The 19,461-nt window shown below is 42.7% G+C and overlaps 1 protein-coding gene across 5 annotated transcripts in view; it reads right to left on the reverse strand.

The window, feature by feature from the left end:
- The window catches only part of yeats2 (YEATS domain containing 2), a 40,585-nt gene that overhangs the window by 18,821 nt on the left and 2,303 nt on the right, over window positions 1–19,461 (reverse strand). For 3 of the 5 annotated variants that reach the window (XM_080440697.1, XM_080440693.1, XM_080440694.1), the window contains exons 5-13: window positions 18,606–18,839; window positions 18,389–18,507; window positions 14,786–14,947; window positions 10,659–10,770; window positions 8,813–8,857; window positions 8,566–8,737; window positions 5,554–5,778; window positions 3,276–3,455; window positions 397–488 (exon numbers count right to left, since the gene is read on the reverse strand). In XM_080440697.1, coding sequence (XP_080296823.1) covers window positions 397–488; window positions 3,276–3,455; window positions 5,554–5,778; window positions 8,566–8,737; window positions 8,813–8,857; window positions 10,659–10,770; window positions 14,786–14,947; window positions 18,389–18,507; window positions 18,606–18,839 — 1,341 coding nt within the window. The remainder of the gene's footprint in view (window positions 1–396; window positions 489–3,275; window positions 3,456–5,553; window positions 5,779–8,565; window positions 8,738–8,812; window positions 8,858–10,658; window positions 10,771–14,785; window positions 14,948–18,388; window positions 18,508–18,605; window positions 18,840–19,461) is intronic. The other 2 variants (XM_080440695.1, XM_080440696.1) reach the window with 2 other exon arrangements.

The following is a 19,461-nucleotide window of genomic DNA, read 5'->3' on the forward strand; positions in this document are numbered from 1 at the left end:
AGATGATGTATTATTATGGTTTTTTTTTCTACATCTGTGGATGAGAAGTTGGTGGGAAGTGGGTGGATTTTTTTATCCTGCAGGGAGTTGTCTGTTGGAGGGTGATACACAACTATGAATTCCTCTGTGCAATGAACCCCTCCCACCCCACCTCAGAGTTATGTCCCATTTAAGTGGCTTGCCAAGGCGCTCACATCTGCTGAAGATAGCACCGTGGCGCTCTATTAATACCGCACAACCTCGTTAGCAGGACAGATCCAGCAGGAACGATTTTCACACGAGAGGCGCTGGAAACAGATCAGCAGATGGCTGTTTTTTCGTCTTTTTCTTTTCTTTTTTTTTTTAAGTGTTGAAGGGAATGCAGCTGTTCGATATGATACGACTGTACGAACTCACCTTCACTCCCGAAGAGAGGAAGCTGCCTGTGTGAACTTTGGGGGCCGGAGAGCGAGTGCCCTGAGCAGAAGACACTTTGGCTGAAGGGCTTCCTGTGGGGGACAATTACAACCAAAACACAGACATTCAAATATCAGTCCGATACACTGGAAAGAGCACACTGGTGGAAGATTACTGATTCTCAACCTTTTTAATTTCAAGGACCCCCAGTTTGATATGCATTAGGCCTCAGATCCCCATTTCATACTTTTTATCACTAGGAACTCAATCTACACAATAAAATCGTCAGCATTTATCTAACTCAGAGAGTAAACTTGGAACCAAATAGGTCCATTTGGTTCCATTTGTACATCCTTTGAGTAAAAATTTAAGTTACAGCCAAGGAAGAAGTTACTTAGGCTGCATATTAGACATAAATTATTGAATCATAATAATAATAATAATTAACTTTATTTATATAGGACCTTTCATGACATGAATGCAGCTCAAAGTGCTTTACAGAGCAAGAGAGTATGGCTTTAAAAGGTCAATCAAATCTCAAAAGGTCAATCATAAAGTACAATTTCTAGCCAGAACATCCATATTCATTGACAGAAGTGCTCAGTACATTTTTACAGTAGCACTTGTTACATGTCATTTTTATTACACCTGCACACCATGGTACATCCCTGGATAAGTTGACAGCCCTACTGTGAACAGCTAATCTCCGGCACCGTTGGCCCGATCGCAGCAAAACTATGCCTACACACTCCCTGCATGCCAGAGCAGAACCTCTGCCCCGAATTTTTCAGATCGGCCGGTTATAGCACCACCAGGAGGCTGATTTTTTCAAAACATTTTTTTTATATTACTCCTACAGATTTTGTCCAAACATCATGCAAATCGGTACACAGTATCTCTATAGTCAGTAAACCAAACGGGTCTTTCAGATTTTTTAAATTCCATCGTGAGTGGCTAAGATTGGCGTCCAAAGTTTGCAGGAGTGCTCCGTTTTGAACAAAATGCCTCAAATCATAAACACAGCGTGCGATTGCCATTAAAAACTTTGCACGCATATTGCCACTAGGCAGAGGAAGAAATGCCACCCAACATTTTCAGAAAAACAGAAAACAAACAGAAAAAAATCAACCATTGTTTCAAAAAGACACTTCATAAATGAATTTTAAAGAATGGCCAAGAAATTCCTAAAATTACAGAAACAAATTATAATTAAGAAGTAGTGAAAATAGCAGATCTACAAGCTCACAACGTGTGTGAGCTTCTAGATCGGCTATTTTCACTCGAGCTAAAAAGTTTGGGAACCACTGCCATAGATAATCGGTGTGGCTGTTCTAGCAGGTGGATAGAAGAAGCTTAAGTTACTAGTCTCAGTTAGCTATGCTAGCTCCAACAGTGGACCCAAACGATGTTAAAGTTTATCCCGTTACTAACTGCCCCTTTACTGAAGAATAGACAGACAGACACACACACACACACACACACACACACACACACACACACACACACACACACACACACACACACACACACACACACACACACACACACACACACACACACACACACACACACACACACACACACACACACACACACACAAAAAAGTCACAAGGCTATTCAAAATCTACAATTTGATACAAAAGTATAACAATTAAAAAAATCGTTACAGGTTTCATTTAAAGCAGGTCTTTAGAACCACAGGGATACTTCAACTTTTTGAGTCCTGGCATGAAAGTTTAGCAGTCTTATCAATTTATTTTGAAAGGTCTTCTTTGTTTTTGGTGTTCGTGAACCATGAATGACACTGGACACCGGCTAGAGTCCTCAGTGCACTCCTGTTGATACACAAGGAGATCCTTCTTTGGTTGACTTTCGTGATCACCTTTGATGCTGTTTTCTTTCACAGGAAAGTTTGTTATCCAAAATACAACCCATATAGGCGACCTCATCTTTGCTTGTGATCACCGACTCTGATCGTAAAGCCCCGGGACTCAGTGAGGTTGGTATTGGACCCAAAAAGTATGGATTCTGCTTTCCCCAGGTGTAATGACAGTTTGTTATCGGAAAGCCAAGTGCAGAGATCATTAACATACAATTACCAACATCAGAGTTGATTGTATGCCTATAAAAATCAGCTACCCATTACCTAACACTCCCTTCCCCTCGCTTTTTCGCCTCCTTACACTACACTGATCTCAAACATCTTCTCTGGAATCCAACTGACGACCAATCCGCCATAGCAACGGAGAACTTTACTCCCTGCATACACAATCTCATCCAACTCATATTCATCTTCTTATCTATGATAACCCCAACCATGGAAAAGCAGCAGCCCGGTCACCATGGAAACCTCGCATCCGGCCAAAGATGCTGCTGAATCACCCCACGTCACCATTTATGAAAGGGAGATGGAGGCCTCTCATGCTCACACACATACCTGTACACTACTCACACTCCCACCACAAGAAGGAGGGAGAAAAAAAGAACATTGCTGAATAAGGGGGAAATAGGAGGTAAAAAAGAATAAAGCAAAAGTAGGAGTGACAGCAGGGAAAGAGATGTGAGACAAAGAGTGATGAGAAGGACCAAGCCACGTACACATATTGTTTGTTTGTGTGTGTGTGTGTGTGTGTGTGTGTGTGTGTGTGTGTGTGTGTGTGTGTGTGTGTGTGTGTGTGTGTGTGTGTGTGTGTGTGTGTGTGTGTGTGAGAGTGTGTGTAGGAGGCAAGAAAAGTAGCCCAGCGGCAGTGTTGAATTTCATCACTGCCATTGCACTCTACCAAGCTGCTTTCATATTCTGTGTGTGGGGGCGGCGGCTTTAAGACCTTTTCCGCTTGGCTCTACCCGTCTCTTGACACACTGTAGGCGGAGTTGAGTACCTGCGGAGGACGTACCAGCCACGCCGATGCCCTGGCCCGGCTTGTCCACGATGATGTAAGGATTGTTGAGCACCGACGACGAGGACGAGGAGCAGGCGGAGCCCTGCTTGCCATGGACCGAGTTGGAGGTGGTGGGAGTACGGGGCAGTGGGGAGTGGCTGGGCGTGGAAATGGGAGAACCTGGAAGGAGGAAATGATGTTACATGCATTAGGGTTGTGAATCGTCTGCCATCTCACGATTCGATTCCGATTCTTGGGGTCACGATTCTCGTTTTGTTTCTGATTCAAAACGATTAAAAAAAAAAGATTCTCATTCAAAAATGATTCCCAATCAGTTTAATCCAAACTATTTCAGTCATATTGTTTTCATCTGGACTTTAACGACCTAACAGCTCAAACAAAAAATGATATAATACCAGAGGGGGTCATGTAAAAATTCTTGGCTTTGATGGAATCTTAGATTAGGTGTAGTTCTATTTGATGCAGAAACACGACATAATTGCTTTGATGCAAGTAACATTAACGAGTGTCAACGAGCGTCAGCTGGACAGTGACACGAAGTGTGTGTGTCACTGTCCAGTGTCCAATGTTTACTGTGATTATGGTAAGCTTACATTTCATATCACAAACACCATAGAATAAAAACTCCTGTAACTTTAACCAGCAAAACAAAAAACAAAAAAACAAAAAATCGGTTTTGAATCGTATATAATAAGAATCGTGATTCTTACATGATTAGATTTTTTCCCAAACCCCTAATATACATTCAACACATCGCCGATCCGACCGATATGTCTGAGTCATAGTGTCGGGGGCTTTGTCAGCGTACCTGTAACAGAGGTATTGTCACGTCTTCGATATATATTAAGGACTGTATCTCTTAGGCGCTTTGGGATCTTATGACTGTCGCAGTATCGGCTGGGGCTGAGGCTCGAAGCGACTCAGCGGGCTGTGAGATATTAGGTATGGTTTCTCTGGGGTTAATTCCTCCAGTACAACTCTATCTGAGTATAGCTCTCCTAGGTATGATCCTATCTCCAGTCTCCAGATACTCTTCAGTACTCATCTAACAGCTGGTCTGGCGCCCGCTCGCGCCTCCCGCTGTGCTTAATAGGTGGGACATGGTGTCGTATGATCTTAGGGTGACGTCATACTGACGCTACGTCCTTAATCGGGACGATTGTCCCGTCGTCATCGTCGTCTTGGCAACAGTACCCGTTGTCGCTGTCTGTCTGTATCCCTTTGTGCCCATATATGGAGATCCCTGTTGTCATCAGTATATGCCCATATGTTGGCATATTATGGGTTGGATCGGCAGTTCTGGACAACTGGATATCTATGGACATATCGTTCTGGACAAACGCATATCCGAACTACTCTACAGCGGGCACCGCACTCTTTTGAGTCCTTACCGATGCACGCTCCAAGTTTGAAGTCGGTCGGTCCCATATATGCACATGACCATATATGGAAATCTGTGGCTCTGGACAACTGGATCTCCATTTATGCCTATATATGGGCATATCGGGTTTGTTTATGGTTATGCTCGAGTCATAGTGACATGCCTATATATGCGCGTATCGGGTTTGTTTATGGTTATGTGTGAGTCATAGTGACGTGGCCGTGGTCCGTCTGCTCACGGACCAGGTGAGGTAGGTGAGCATCAGTGTTCAACTGGCAGAGAAATAAAAGAAGACAGAAACCACGGAAAGAATACTAAAATGTCTTTGACAAAGAAAGTTGGTCATTGAGTCTGGGTTGAGTCCACAGGGGAAACTCAAGCACAGCTCCTCGCGTATCCCATACACCCCTGAGTCTTTCTTGACCCTGACAAGTACTAGTGCTGAGCCCCTTGCTAAGGGGTATGCTATTCATCATGTAGAAATTGCTTTGGTGGGTTTTATAGTTTGTAAGTGAACACAAATACCGTAAGTTACAAAAGTTTTTGTCTATTGGAGCGTTGATGTATATTTTGAGTGGGCGAAGGTGCACAATACTCCGCTATCAGAAAGGTCAGACTGAAAAACACCCAGCAGCAATCATAACTAAGTACTGTACTAGAATTTCAGCACCACCTCTCTTGGTTTTATTTATGCTGTGTGCTGATGCACTCCTTTGATTTTATTTCATTCTCCAAAGCTACAATTGGAGGGGCTATAATAAAAATAAATCCCTTGTTATTTAGGGAGGACAAATATATGCATCTCTGTGGAGGGTCATATATAAAAAGCTTCCCTAGCCACACCCCCACTCAGATAAATAAAAAACTGTCCCTTACCAGACACAATCTTGCAGCTCATGGTGATTGGTTGGAACGATTTCCCGGGGGACTCAATGGGGCTGGGTGCCTGTCCCTGAGGGACGATTTTACAGCTCGCCGTGATTGGCTGGAAGGCAGAGTTGCCGTGGGAACCCAACGTGATTTTGTCGCCGGGTTTGGGTCTGGTTGGGGTGCGTTCACCGTGTGCCACCGCAGACCTCCCCATCTCTGACTTAATGAGACCTGGAAGAAGGGGGGGGGGGGGTATTGAGCATGGATCATTAAAACTCACTGAAGCACATCTCAGAGTAATTAGAGAGACTCATCCTGCCACACACAGATAGAGCGCAGAGGAGATGTAATGTGGGGGCAGTTGCAAAGGAGAAAGGGGGAGAGGAGCATGGTAGAGTCAGGTATATCAGATGACAGAGAGGGAGTGAGAGAGAGAGATTACCCACTTCATCAATAATTCACTGGCCTGTGGAGGAAAAGGATGAAAGAACTGGGGGGAAAACTGAAAATTGGCTCACTTGAGAGCGAGGGAGGGAGGACAGTAATGAGTAATGCGGGGTGCAGGACTAGCCTGTGATGAAAGTGACATCATTCAATAGCGCTGGCACTTAATACACAGCCTTCATTTTCTGCAACGCACACATAAAACTCACTCGCTAAAGTCCTCTGCCAAAGTTTACATTAACTTCTCTCAGAAGAGTTCTAAAATGTCTCCTTAAAATTTCTGGTTGGAAAGAAAAAAAAGACAAACTTGACATGAGTATTGAGTTGAAAGTTTTACCCTCTGAAAAGCTTATAAAAGAGAGTGAATTTTAGATGCCAATTACACTGGGCCATGAAAATCTAGGTCATATTGAAAGAGCTGAAACAGCTATTTGGTGGAAAAGAAAATAGATGCCAGGATTTCATACAGACATCAGGGCCTTTTTACCTCTCCTAAGCCACTATGTAGTCACCTTGACACAGTCTTTTTCCGTCTCTCCTCTCCAGCCACACGTGTCTCTCTTTTTCGTAAAGAGAGACACTCCCTAAAACCTCCGTAAAATGTAGACCACTACCCCTTAAATCCTGCACCACACAGTGTTGGATTGGGTCATCTTGTCAAGCTAAGCTAATCTAGCTAAATTAAATGTCGACATTTCTGAAAAAAACATATTTCATCAATATTCAAGGACTATATGCGATTTCAAAATAGATTACAACTGATTCCCACCCTATTGGTATGCAACTTGTACGCCACAGATGTAGTCTCGCGAGGCCATCAGCTGCTTGACGTGGGCCTGGCAGCTTGCTTGGGGCACACCTCATGAGCCGGCCTTGTTCAGAAACGTGCACCGCGATGGCCTGCTAAACCACGCCCGTCCAGGTGTAACACCTGGTTTTTAGTGAGTCCCCTTTTTCTATCACTTCTCCCAGACCTGCTATTCTCCACTTATCCACCAGATGCCCTCTGACTTTCTCTCTGTGTTAGGAAGAAGGCTCGCTGCATACAGTCATCTATACATTTTCATATAACCTTTAGCTTTCGAAACCTTCATTCTAAAGAGTGAGCGGTCAAATAGGTCAAAGGTTCATATTAAGATTCTTTTGGGGTGTATTATGGGAACCTTAAAAAAAATCAATCACATTTCAGGGCCTCAATTTCAGCATGGGATTGCGGATATTGCACATAATTTAACTGAGTCCTGCCAACTTAGCTCTTATAATGTGGGAGATTCAACACACGTCAACAGAGATGTTAATAATAACCAACATGAAGATAGATGGGCCGCTCAGCTACCATGCGCTCCCTTTCTCCTTTTCTCAAGAGTGGTTCTTTAGTTCCTATCCCTCTGTATCCGTGAAGTGTAAATTATATTTTTCATATTATCATTACTAGTCCATACCCGGTCGACGCATCAGTGGGGGGATATGCACACATGATCTGGCAACCCGGGAGCCATTCATCCCATAGCTCGCGGGGCCATTCCACAGCTGGGCAGCCATAACCATGGCGACATTCTTTTTACATAAAAACGCGAATAAACAGCTGACAGTTGGGGAAATCGAAAAACGGTGTGCAATTTCAGATCAATTGGTCCAGCCACTGAGGAGAACTGGGCGTTTTGTGCACACAGCACAGACAGACAGACAGAGCTTTGTAAAATTATAGGAGGATTATGAACTTTGCAGCTTCTGACTTTCCCAGAAGTAGTGTGTATAGGATGTGCAGCAGGAGGCAGGAGATATGTACTGTAAGAACAGAAATGCATAGACCTCTTATCTACTGTACCTATGCTCATCCATAAAATATGTATTAGAATAACTGATCTTTAAAATATCTGTCCATCTCTCATCCCCTGCTCTCCACACACACACACACACACACACACACACACACACACACACACACACACACACACACACACACACACACACACACACACACACACACACACACACACACACACACACACACACACACACACACACACACACACAAAATTGAGTAGAACAACTAAATGCAATCTTCACATTCCCTGCCATTGACGGAGATCTCAATTTAAAAAAATAATGTTTTTAGTGATACCGCTAGAGGGGGCTCTTCGCCAACCTATGAATGATGCCTTGACTGCGAGAGAACGATAGAACCGGAAATGACGTCATCCAAAAAAAATAACCCTGTCCAGTGTCCACTGCAATGTTATGAGATTTAGAAAAACACATCTAGCTCAGATTTCTTCTCCCAGACTGCCTTTTTTTTTTACGAGCTATATTCAACTGTCGATAACAGAACGTACGATCGCGGTTACAATGTTTTTGTTCCGGTGGAAAGAGGAGAGACTCATCTCCCCACGTCGCTTGTTTACATCAGCTGGCAGTGGCGGATGGATTAATTAATTAATTAATACCTGGCAGTGACTGTGTTAAGCTCACAAGCTTAAAGGAGGAAGTATATAAAAAAGTATATTCAAAATAGTGTATAAATCCCCCCATTACATTTTGTTATTACAGACCCTGCATTTCCCTGTGTCTCACCTTTGTCAATGCTGGACTCCTGTAAGTGTGTGGTGGGAGAGATGGAGCGTCCACAAGCCTGCGTCACAGAAGATGACAAGGGGCTGGCTGCTCTGTGGTACAACCTGGAGGACGAGGGGAGAGGAACATAATCTTCCCCTAGAGAGTTCCTATGGATCTCCACATCAACCACCTGCAACACAAAGAACTGATCAACAGAGGAAGACAGAAGAAGAAGAAAGTGAGAGAATATGCGCGATCAACTTACAGTTTCAGCCCCCAGTGTCTGTAGACCCGTATAAGTCCTGTCCAACTGTGGAGAGAAAAAACAGAGGGAGCTTTACATACAGACGTTTTTATAACAAAATACTTATACAGGACGAGGCCAATGTGGGAATATGCCCTCAAAAAACATTACTGATCCCATTTAAAACAACCAGTCAGGCAACTGAAGACCCTGGGTTTGATTTCCGGAAGTGAAAATTAGAAATTGGCAAAGTATTATCTCCATGTTGCTGCACTAATGACCCCTGCTGGTTGATTGTGGCGACCATTCGGCAGGTAAGAAATCTGTGGGAGATAGCATGAACCCCTGCAGCATGAACCCCTGCATCCTTCCACCAGAATTAGGGCCGACACCAATGGAGTCCGTGTGGGTCTCAGAGCACACCAGTCCTCCAACTGAGTTCACACTTTGCACAAAGATTGCTCAGCACTCTAGCTATTGGGATAGCTGCAGTCAGATCGGCGGTACGACGTAAGGGCCGCGCAGGGCCACGCAGCAGCCCTCACACCTACGTGGGCCCGAACCTTGGAGCCACTTTGGAGACTGGTTTCAGATGCCTCCACTGCAACTCCAGCTTGACCGGGCGCATCAACAAACAAAACTGGCTGTGTTCGTGGGTGGGAAAGCCAGCAGGGGATTTTGTCCTTGTACATTCTAAACAGCGAATACTGGTTGGCCAGGGTGGCTGTTCAGCTGGGAAAGATAGCATGTTCTTCTGCATGTGTTACGGCATTGAAACTCCTCAGTGTCGGGTAAAAAGAAACGACTGGGAACGTGTAGTGTTTTTTTTAAGGGAACTGACGGACAAAATTGTGGAGAGGAAAAAGAAAAGCATTACTGGGCACATGAAGGCATGCCACTGTCTCCCGTTCTCAGTAAGAAGTGGCCATAGTAAAGTGTTCACCCAGGGGCCATATCTATTAAGGGTGTACTGTGTACGCATACAAATTCTGGTGAGCAAAAAAGGGTTTTATCTCATACTCAACAGGTGTGGTGTATGCAGATTTTCAGGGAGTGATTTTTGGCAACAGACTCATGAGGAAAGATAATGCAGGAACAATTATAATAGTGTATTTTGAGTCTAATAAAATGTCATATCAACATAAAAGTTTGTGCGTTTTAAAGATCAGATACGAATTCATGACTTTATTGCCCATTATATTTGCGTGAAATAGAAATTTCTCTTCGGTTCAATGAACCTTTTCCATGCTGATGCAAAATCATTCTAAATGAATGCACCGATACATTTCTCAAAAATGTTCGGGGCATCGCTGTCCGCGAGGAGATTGGTGACCGCTGTTTAGCCCAGGATACCAGCCATGTGCTGGTCCAATGGAGAGAGCGCTAGTCCCCTCTCCCTTCCAGTGGCTGCGAAACGTGCCCTGTGGCCTCCCTTTTGAAGCTCCACCACTTTTTTTTCCTCCACAAAACATTGCAACACTCTGAGCAAACGTTATAGCGTAAATATTTTTTTTATTTACCACAAACCAATTTCACCCACTCAGTTCTTTTATGCATGCTTGATATGCTACAACTACACTTCCAAATTATATTTTGTATAGTTTGCTACACCCTCAAACTAAAGTTTTGTTTACACTTTTTTGTCACATTTTACCTACATTAATATGAACTTAGACCTATAGACATACAGTATAGACGTATAGCATATTAATAGGTTAATTGCTCTCTGGCCTGACGCTTTTAAAGAAAAGAGTGCAGTATGCTGCTTTAAACATTAGATCTCGTATGACCACCTTAACCTGACTAAACCTACTTGAGCTCTTCTCGATCTGAGAAGTGAAAGTGAAGCTGTGATTGACTGACTGACCTTTAACTGGTGAATGATGTCGATGCGTTTGTTGCGATGGTCATTGAAGTGAATCTGGATCCTCACCGGGAACTCGCCCCAGCCACGCCGCGTCAGGTGGAAAGGAGGCTCACTGAGAAAGAAAACACATCAGAATGGACTACATCACTCATCACTGAAATATGCATGCGAAAAGAGGAAATAAGTAGTTTCTGAGACGAGAAAGAAATACTTATACATATTATTCTCCTCTCATCCTTTCTGACTCTGAAGTTAATAATCCCCTAAAATCAATTACTTTAAAGTTGGTCTTTCATCTCCTCTCGCTCTTTGAAGCCTGGTGTTTTCATCCCCACAGCACCAGAGACTGAGCAGTACGCGTGTGCGTGTGTGCAAGCGCGCATGCATGCATTTACAGTATGCACATTAATTGACGAGACTCTGCAAAGCGTGCCAGTTTTCGTTTGCCGTGTTTCTGCCATCCTACTATACTCAGCTTTGGGTCTACATGGGATTCAGTGGGTGCAAATACTCTATGTTAGTCAATCATTGTAAGCTTACGTGGCGTTAGTAGGCAACTTGTGTGCCTTGTCAGCTATAGCAGCACGGGTGGCTATGTCTCAGTATCAGAAGTGTTTTTTTAAAAGTAATTTTTGGGGGTTTCTGCCTTTATTGATAGTACATAGTAGAGACAGGAAACAGGGAGAGACAGGGACACGCAGAGACAGAGACACGCAGCAATGGCCGTCGGGCTCGGGAATCAAACCTGCGACCCTGCTGTCAGGCTGCATTAGAGCCTAAATGTGGTATGCGCCTTAAGCGCTAGGCCAGCGGCACCCCCCATCAGGAGTGTTTTAGGACATCATTTACAAAGCCACTGGTAAAACGCAATCTAAATTTAGAACGTACAAAAAGAAAAGGTCTTTTAGTTTCTTATGTCCTCAAAACAAAAACAAAAACACTTGTCTAATGATGATACAACACTAGTCTCTTTACTGTGAACTTTACTGTGTGATGAGAAAACAAATATGCACACTGGAATTAAAGCTCCCTTTTTTTGCGATGCTACGTTCCCAAATGGTCTTCCCGAGTCAAAAACCAACACATAACGAGTGGGAGGTTGCATACATAAATTAGAAGCATAATAGAAAACATATGTGCGTCATGGCAGAATATGAATACAGTATACCATTATAGAATTTTAACAAAACAATTATAAAAGTTGCATACAGTCACTTCCAAAAACATGATCGACCTTTGGTTTATGAATCTCAAGTGATCTTAAATTTGAGCAAAAATAAACAATCACTGTTGCCTCTGGAAAAGGACCAATTACAGATTTCCCTGTAGGTATTGTACCCCACGAGTACAAGTGTTTATTCAGGTTGAACCGTGGAAAACAAAATGAAAATAAAATGCACCTATAATCACAAGGATCACAGAGTGGACATGATGTGGCTAAGACAAAGACCTGTGACTGAGTTCCCTCTGGAAAGTCCCCACCAGGGGCCAGGAATCCCAGAGTGGAGAGTATTTGGACAGGTACAGGTATAGCGGGGATATACTGTAGTATGTCCTCCCCTCCAACACAGGGGCCAAATCTAACAAATCTAACAAAACGTTTCTTGGGAAACGAAAGTTAGACAGTTGACAACGTCTTCCAATAACGCAAAGAACAGCCATGGCTGAGTTGAGGTTTGCAGGAAGGTTTATAGCTCTCATCATGTCTGTAATTCAAAACACACCGAGTTTGGATATTGGCTTAATTCCTAATAATATGCCAGTCGATTTGCTCATTAATGGAGCAGCAAATCGTCTCTCTGCAGTTCAGAGGATGCTGCTCCTGTGCCTAGAGTGTCCAAAATAACCCGCAGGATATTCACTTACAGTTACAATTACAGCTAGTCTGTCATGGACGAAGAGATACAATCACTTCCACATCTAAGTAAGGTTTTATGATGAAGTACTTGATTGTGGGTTGTGTACAAGTAATTACTTCAAAAAGGGGCATGAAACCCTGGACCAATTTTGTACTTTGTTTTCCTGTATAGGTTAAAAACGACATACGGTTAACAACATTGCAGGCTGACTTAATAGTACACCATGATGTACAGTAAGAAGCAACACAGTTGTAGCTAATACAATTATAATGGGTGATGAATTTTGGGCGTATCAATGTGCGTTGACAACATTGTTGTTGACTACTGTCAATGTCTGCACATGGCACAACTAAATCTAAGACACCTGTTCTTAATTTTATTAGCTGCAGCTGCGTTTTCTGAAGGGCTGCTTTTACAAATTTTTGTGTCATATATTTTGTGCGTGAGTAGGCTGCCGCAGCACAGTGATTCTGGACACAAACATTAGTACCATGTGACAGAGGGGTCGAAATTGAACAAAACCTGCTCTATATGGTAGAAATAGGTCAACAATACAAATGACGCTAGTTTTTTTAATTAATTTATTTTGAATGAGCGGCCCCCACCAAATCTACTAATCTACCGGAACTACTTCATATTTATCAGAACCGGACCATAACTCTGACCACGGGACTCGGGCAATCAATTAATACCTTTGCAACCACTACATTAATGGTAAGTATTTCCTACAGAAAATATACTCAAAAAATCTGAACTAACCCTTTAATGCACTGCAAGGTCAGCTTGCCATGATTTTACCCTTCTGTAGCTTTTAACCTGTACAGAAAACAAACTAAGAAATCAGCCTAGGGATTCATGCATGCCCCTTTAATTCGACCTCAAGACCATTGTAAAGATGACAGGGTGTGAGAAACTAGAGTGTCATCCTGCGTGCCTATGAACCTGCGTGCCATGCCTACTGTATGTCCACACCTGAGTGCTCCAGGCCAGAGACAAGCCCTCTGAGATGTCAAGTCTTCTGTCTTCTCAAGTGATTACGTCATCCATCTCTATGACCTGGGTGTGTCCTATTATAGTGTGTCATGTGTTGATGTTGTTGTGCTCTGTCTCATGCTGGGCTCAATAATGCCATGGAACTTGCTACAGCATGCGTGCGTTTGGCCTGCACGATGATCAATTAAAATAAATCTTATGACCCCTTGGCAGGCGCTATCTATGGACAATGGAAGCTGATTATTCATTGCCCCCAAGGGGAAATTCCTTTCCAAAGAACAGTACACACAGCAGCACACAATAACAACATAAAATGACAGACAGCAGTACCCAGTACTCAAGCCTGTTCAGCAAGGCCTATGGTTTTGGCTATGATGTACTGGCTGTTTTACTGAGGTTGCAATATGTGCAATAGTCTTATTGTTCTTCGAGGTCGAGTGTGGGGAGATCAATTATCCTGCCAGCACTGTTGGTTATGGGTGCGAGTTTTGCTCAGTTAGTAACAGCTCACAGCAAATTGCAATGCAATGCGTTGTAGGCTTTTTTTTTTAATGTTGGTAAAGTTATAAAATATTTGCCTATAATGACATGTCCAATTTAGGGACGCCAGGTTGAAAGTGGTTAAAGAAGGAGGTGGAACAGTACAGTAGGATGGGCTAAATAATGGTTCTGGTACAACGGTAGAAGGAGAAGGGAAGATACAATTGGCTATAAGCTAAAGCGTCCACAGTGGGGCGGTGTTCATCAAACAGGCTTTTCGCTGGTGTGTGTTTACTGATGAGATGTGGTGTCGCCAAATAGTTCCAGACGTTTCTGTGGGCTAAATTCTATGTTGAGGCACAGGTCGACTTGACAACAGTCAGTCTGTGACGAGAACAGGTTCTCTTCATACCTAAATGGCTTGATTCTTTCCAAACCAGTTTCTTCGCTCTTTTCAGTCTAGTGATGCATGGAAAGGGACAATACCTCTTGACATTGCAAAAATAATAACAATAATGTATTCATAGAAATAAGCAGTGTCCATGGCAACACAACACAACACAACACTGTGACAACATATGTGATCAGAACATGTTTCACCCTGTCTCTCTACCTTTATTTCTTGCCTAAGGCAAGGCAAGCACTTGGGGAAAAAAACACCACCCAAGTGCACAGTTCAATAACAAGAGAGAAGCCCTGCCTGTTTTACGTGTGCATGATTTAAAAACACACAGACTGGTTCTTTATCCGAAATACACGACGAGGACATGTAAACACACACACACACGCACGCACCTGACTTCCACCAGGTCATTGGGTTTATAACTGGGGTGCAGGAAGAACCAAACTTTCTTGACAAAGTGGTCGATGCTTGGCTCCCTTCTGGAGCCTCTGACATACACCATCCACTTGTGGGTCGACTGGTCGTTCTCCTCCCGCTTATCTGGAGGGATGTATCTGAGGGAGAAAGAGAGACAAAAACAAAGAGGAGTTTAGATATTTAATGTATGATTCGTCCGCGGTGTTTCCGGCTTGGCCAGGCACTCCAACGAACACAATTGGTCGTGTTCGCGGGAGGGAAGCCGGCAGGCGAGGGCGATCTCTGTTGCGGCACTAGCGACTCCTACAGGTTGGTCGGGGCATCTGTTCATTAGGGAGCGGAACTGGGAGGGATAACTTGTTCTTACGCATGCATTACGCCATGAGTCCTCACTGTCACGATTCAGACCAACAGTAGGGGTTGGCATTGACAGGTACTATACACATTAGCATGAAAACTACATTGGGGAGAAGGGTGAAAAATACTCAAAAAATAAAACATGGATGGGAAAAAGGGCAACAGAAGTGTGGGTGGGTGAGATAGAGGTGGGCTGGGAGGAGGCTGCTTCTGAGAATTGTTTTCCACTGAGAGAGAGAGAAGGAGGGAGCCAAGAGTGATGACAGCTGAAGGCGAGGATGATGAAAAAGTACATGGAACAACACAGCCAGCTATGTTAACCTAAATAGTTTGGCACCATGTATCAGGAGACAAATATGTCACACACAAACATTACAGCACATAACTCCTATCAAATAACTTGAATTCGTTGTCTGCAACTCCTGTCAGGCGAGCGTTAGATCAGTGTTCTTTGCAGTTATGGTTTGTAGCACAGATCAGGGGGGAAAGCTATATACGGTAGTCTAGATTCACAGCCCACATGGAATAAACTCAGCTTTTTTTTTTTCTTTCTTTCAGCATTTCTGCTTTATTTCTGATAGTGACAGTGAGAGAGAAACAGGAAAGGTGGGAGATAGGGGCTTACATGCAGTAAAGAGCCGGCTGCGGGAAGGACTATGGCCTTATTTGTGTGGTATGAGCGCTTACCAGGTTTGCCACCAGGGAGCCCCATGGATCAAGCGTCTTAAGATTGTGTTTATCTAATATTTTTGCCTCAAATATAATGATTGAAATAGGTGCCCTTGCGAAATAGCTAAGCAATCTTAATCAACCCCCTAATGAATATGAGGCAACCGAAAAAGTAATCCGTAGGGAAAAGAGACATTTAGCAGTTTTACATCAAGACTGGGCTTGTAGGAGGTTCTTACTCAACTTCTCCAAACAGCAAAAGAACGAAAACAATCTAAGACAGACAAATGAAAAAGGGGGGTATATAGGAAGAAATCTGTCAGCATTGATTTTATTTAAAGACTCTGGTGTTACACATCTCTATTCCTTGCTTTACTGACATTGTTACACCACACAAGTTGCAAAACAATAGGTATGCTTTTTCTATGACCAGATGTTTGGCAATATTTGGAGTTTTGCTAAATTTAATATATTGTTGAACTTTTACAGGGTCAATCAACAACAACCGTTCTCAACCACAGACCACCCACACACACACACACACGGCTCTATGTGTGTGTGTGTGTGTGTGTGTGTGTGTGTGTGTGTGGGGGGGGGGGGTCTTGGGCCTTTCTGTATTGTTTGTTTCTCCATTATGGACATTTATGCCTCATCTACCAGCTCACAATGCATTGAGATGGGACACGTTGTGAGCTTGTAGATCTACTTTTGAAAATGTTTAGTTTCCACACAGACTGTTTCCCTAATATTTTTCCCAAGGGATTTGGGATTCAGCGTTCCCCTGCATAGTCTGCAAGGCATATGATTCTTCCAAAAACATTCTGCCAAACCAGTTGAAACAAGACATGGATTTGAAATTAATCTGTTTTGAACACATTTAGCTACCTCTCAATTTTATTTTTAAGGTTACCGTTAAGGCAGTGGATACTTTGCTGTTGGAGTTAACACTATTAAGCCATCAGGTACTCTTTTGAAACCCTAACTCAATCGCATTCCAACAACTAAACTGTCACTCTATTTACTCTGCGCTGTTTGCATGTAAAGTGGAAGGTTCTCCATATTGAAGGCTGTCTCAAACCATTTAGCGGGAAGTAAAGATGTTCTATAGAACCGTCCCACGGCTGACTTGACACATAATAATACCCCTTAACGGAAGCAATTTATTTCATAACATGCTCATCGTTGTGCAATCTTTTGGAAGCAAATATCCTTGCCTCTAAACACTGAAACATCAAAACCAACTCATAAAAACAGCCAGGCGAGGAAGGCATCTTAACAGTAGCCTTGGTGATGGCTGCTTCCTGCAGCAAATTTATTAATTTAACCACACCAACCCCATGCCTAAAACTTAACCACATAAACAATGCCTAACCTTAACTAAAATGTATTGATTTAACCACACCAACCCTGTGCTTTATCTTAACCACATAAACGATGACCAACCTGAACTAAAATGTATACATTTAACCACACCAAACCTTGCATGCATTTTAACTAGCTGCAAGCTACTGTATAACCACTGAATTAGTTCGAAGCCCCGATAAATCAAATGTCATAGAAGAACGAAGAGGGTCCAGTAGCTCCATATCCACTTTCTATTGTTAACACATTGACTGCCAATCACGTAGATCTACGCGAACCTCCGCAAAGCCGCCACGTGCCAATCACGTAGATCTACGTGAAGTGAAAAAAAAAAAAAAAATGTTTTTTTTTTTCCAATTTCACCCAAAGACCAAGGAGATATGATTAGTTGAAGATCTAGACTCCTATCCACTTCCTTTATAACTTAAAACTTAAAAAGTCTGTATTTCGGCTCCTGAGTACTTTTTTTTTTCCAATGAAAAACTCTGGCACTGGCTAAAAAAATATGAAAATAATTCTGGCAGTTAAGCCGTTATTGAGGACCTTGTGTCAACTTCTAATAAAATGTTCTTGTGCTAAATATGAAGGTCTTGTGAAATACTGATAACCCCACTGCCTCCCAAACTCTGCAAGAAAATTTGAAAATAAATATCAGTTCCCAGGGACATGTTAACACATTGGGTGCCAAAACCGTATATATACGGTTTTGCGCATACTAACGTTGAGTGCCAAAACCGTATATATACGGTTTTTGAAAAAAAAAAAAAAAAAATTACTTTTTTTTTTTTTTTTTTTTTCTTCACAGCAACAGGAAATATCACTCCTACAAGATTTAGACTCCAATCCACCTCCTGGTTAACTTATGACTTCAAAAACCTGTATCTCGGCTCCTGTGCACTTTTTTTTTTTACAATGTTAATTTAACTATTTTCAACTGGCTGCAACTATGGAATGGATTTCCGAATGTTTTAAAAAAAATTCCCCCGATTGTACGAGACCTGTATGTGTGTAATGAGGGGATCACCGTGAGGACGGTGATCACTGAAAATATTTTGTGACTACTTGAAAAAGGTTCAAAATGTTTAAAAAGTCCTGGCACTCAAAGTATAATATTTTAATAAACCTCTGGCACCCAATGTGTTAAGAAAGTGATCGTAGGTGTTTTTGAAACCTTTATGTATATAACATACTTTGACACGTTGCCCACTACAATGGTCTTCTTTGCGTAAAGTCTGGAGGCCTCGTCCCCAGTCGTGTGGTACGTCACCCTCGGTTCTATTCCTGCCAATGACGGAACGCCAAATGTGTCCTGCAACACAGAGGTGATAACACAAGCGCTTCGTCACAAAGCGTGACAAACTGCTTAATTCTCAACATTCAACATTTCTCGACTTTCTCTTAACTCACCCTTCCTGTGTTGCGCCCAGACCTGCGTTCCTGCCTGCCACCATCGTCTCTCCATGCTCCCTCACCATCTCTCTCGGTTCCTTCTCCTTGCTGTGAGAGGGATTCTGATTCTGAGGGGGCAAGGGAGGGGGTCTCGGAGCCCTGGTTCAGGGGAGAGGAGGAACGTGAGGGAGACTCCAGGAACCGCCTGACCGCTGGATGGTTTAGGACTGCCGGGTCACTCTTAGAGACCTGCTGGGAAATACAAGGCAAAGCAGTTGCTGCTTGGGCTGCACAACTAGTCTAATTTTAATCGTGATCACGATTTTGGCTTCACACAATTAAATGTACATGATCGTCCGATTATTGACATTTAGTGATATGCAGGAATGTAGCGCATTGTAAAAGTAAAAGCAGTGCTCTGTTGTTTTAATTTAGTGTTAAGTTTTGGTATTCATTCTGTAATGCACAGAATTTACAGCAGGTGAATAAGGAGGAACAATTTTATTTTGATTAAAAAATTTGTACATTTTGTGCTGTTTGTTTTGTTTTTGTTTTTTGTAGTGTCTTACTCTCTACATCAGTGGTTTTCAACCCTCTTCATATATCAAGGTCCATTATTTATTCTGCATTTGAGCCACGGACCACCATTTGATGAGATTTAGACTCTCAGACCCAAAACTTAGGATATGTCGTTGGATAAGATTGTCCACAATTCCATGCTGTATTGATGTTGGTACCATAGAAGAGACTACAAGCAAACGTTGATCAAAATAACAATTCTTCTACATTCTCTAATTGTGTAGAGTTCTTGTAAATTAAGTAATGCAAGATGTTTAACAATAATTTAACTCTTGTGAGCATTTTACACTCAAGA

Source organism: Gymnoscopelus braueri (assembly GCF_963280865.1).
Source record: "Gymnoscopelus braueri genome assembly, chromosome: 10".
In the NCBI taxonomy this organism is placed as follows: Eukaryota; Metazoa; Chordata; class Actinopteri; order Myctophiformes; family Myctophidae; genus Gymnoscopelus; species Gymnoscopelus braueri.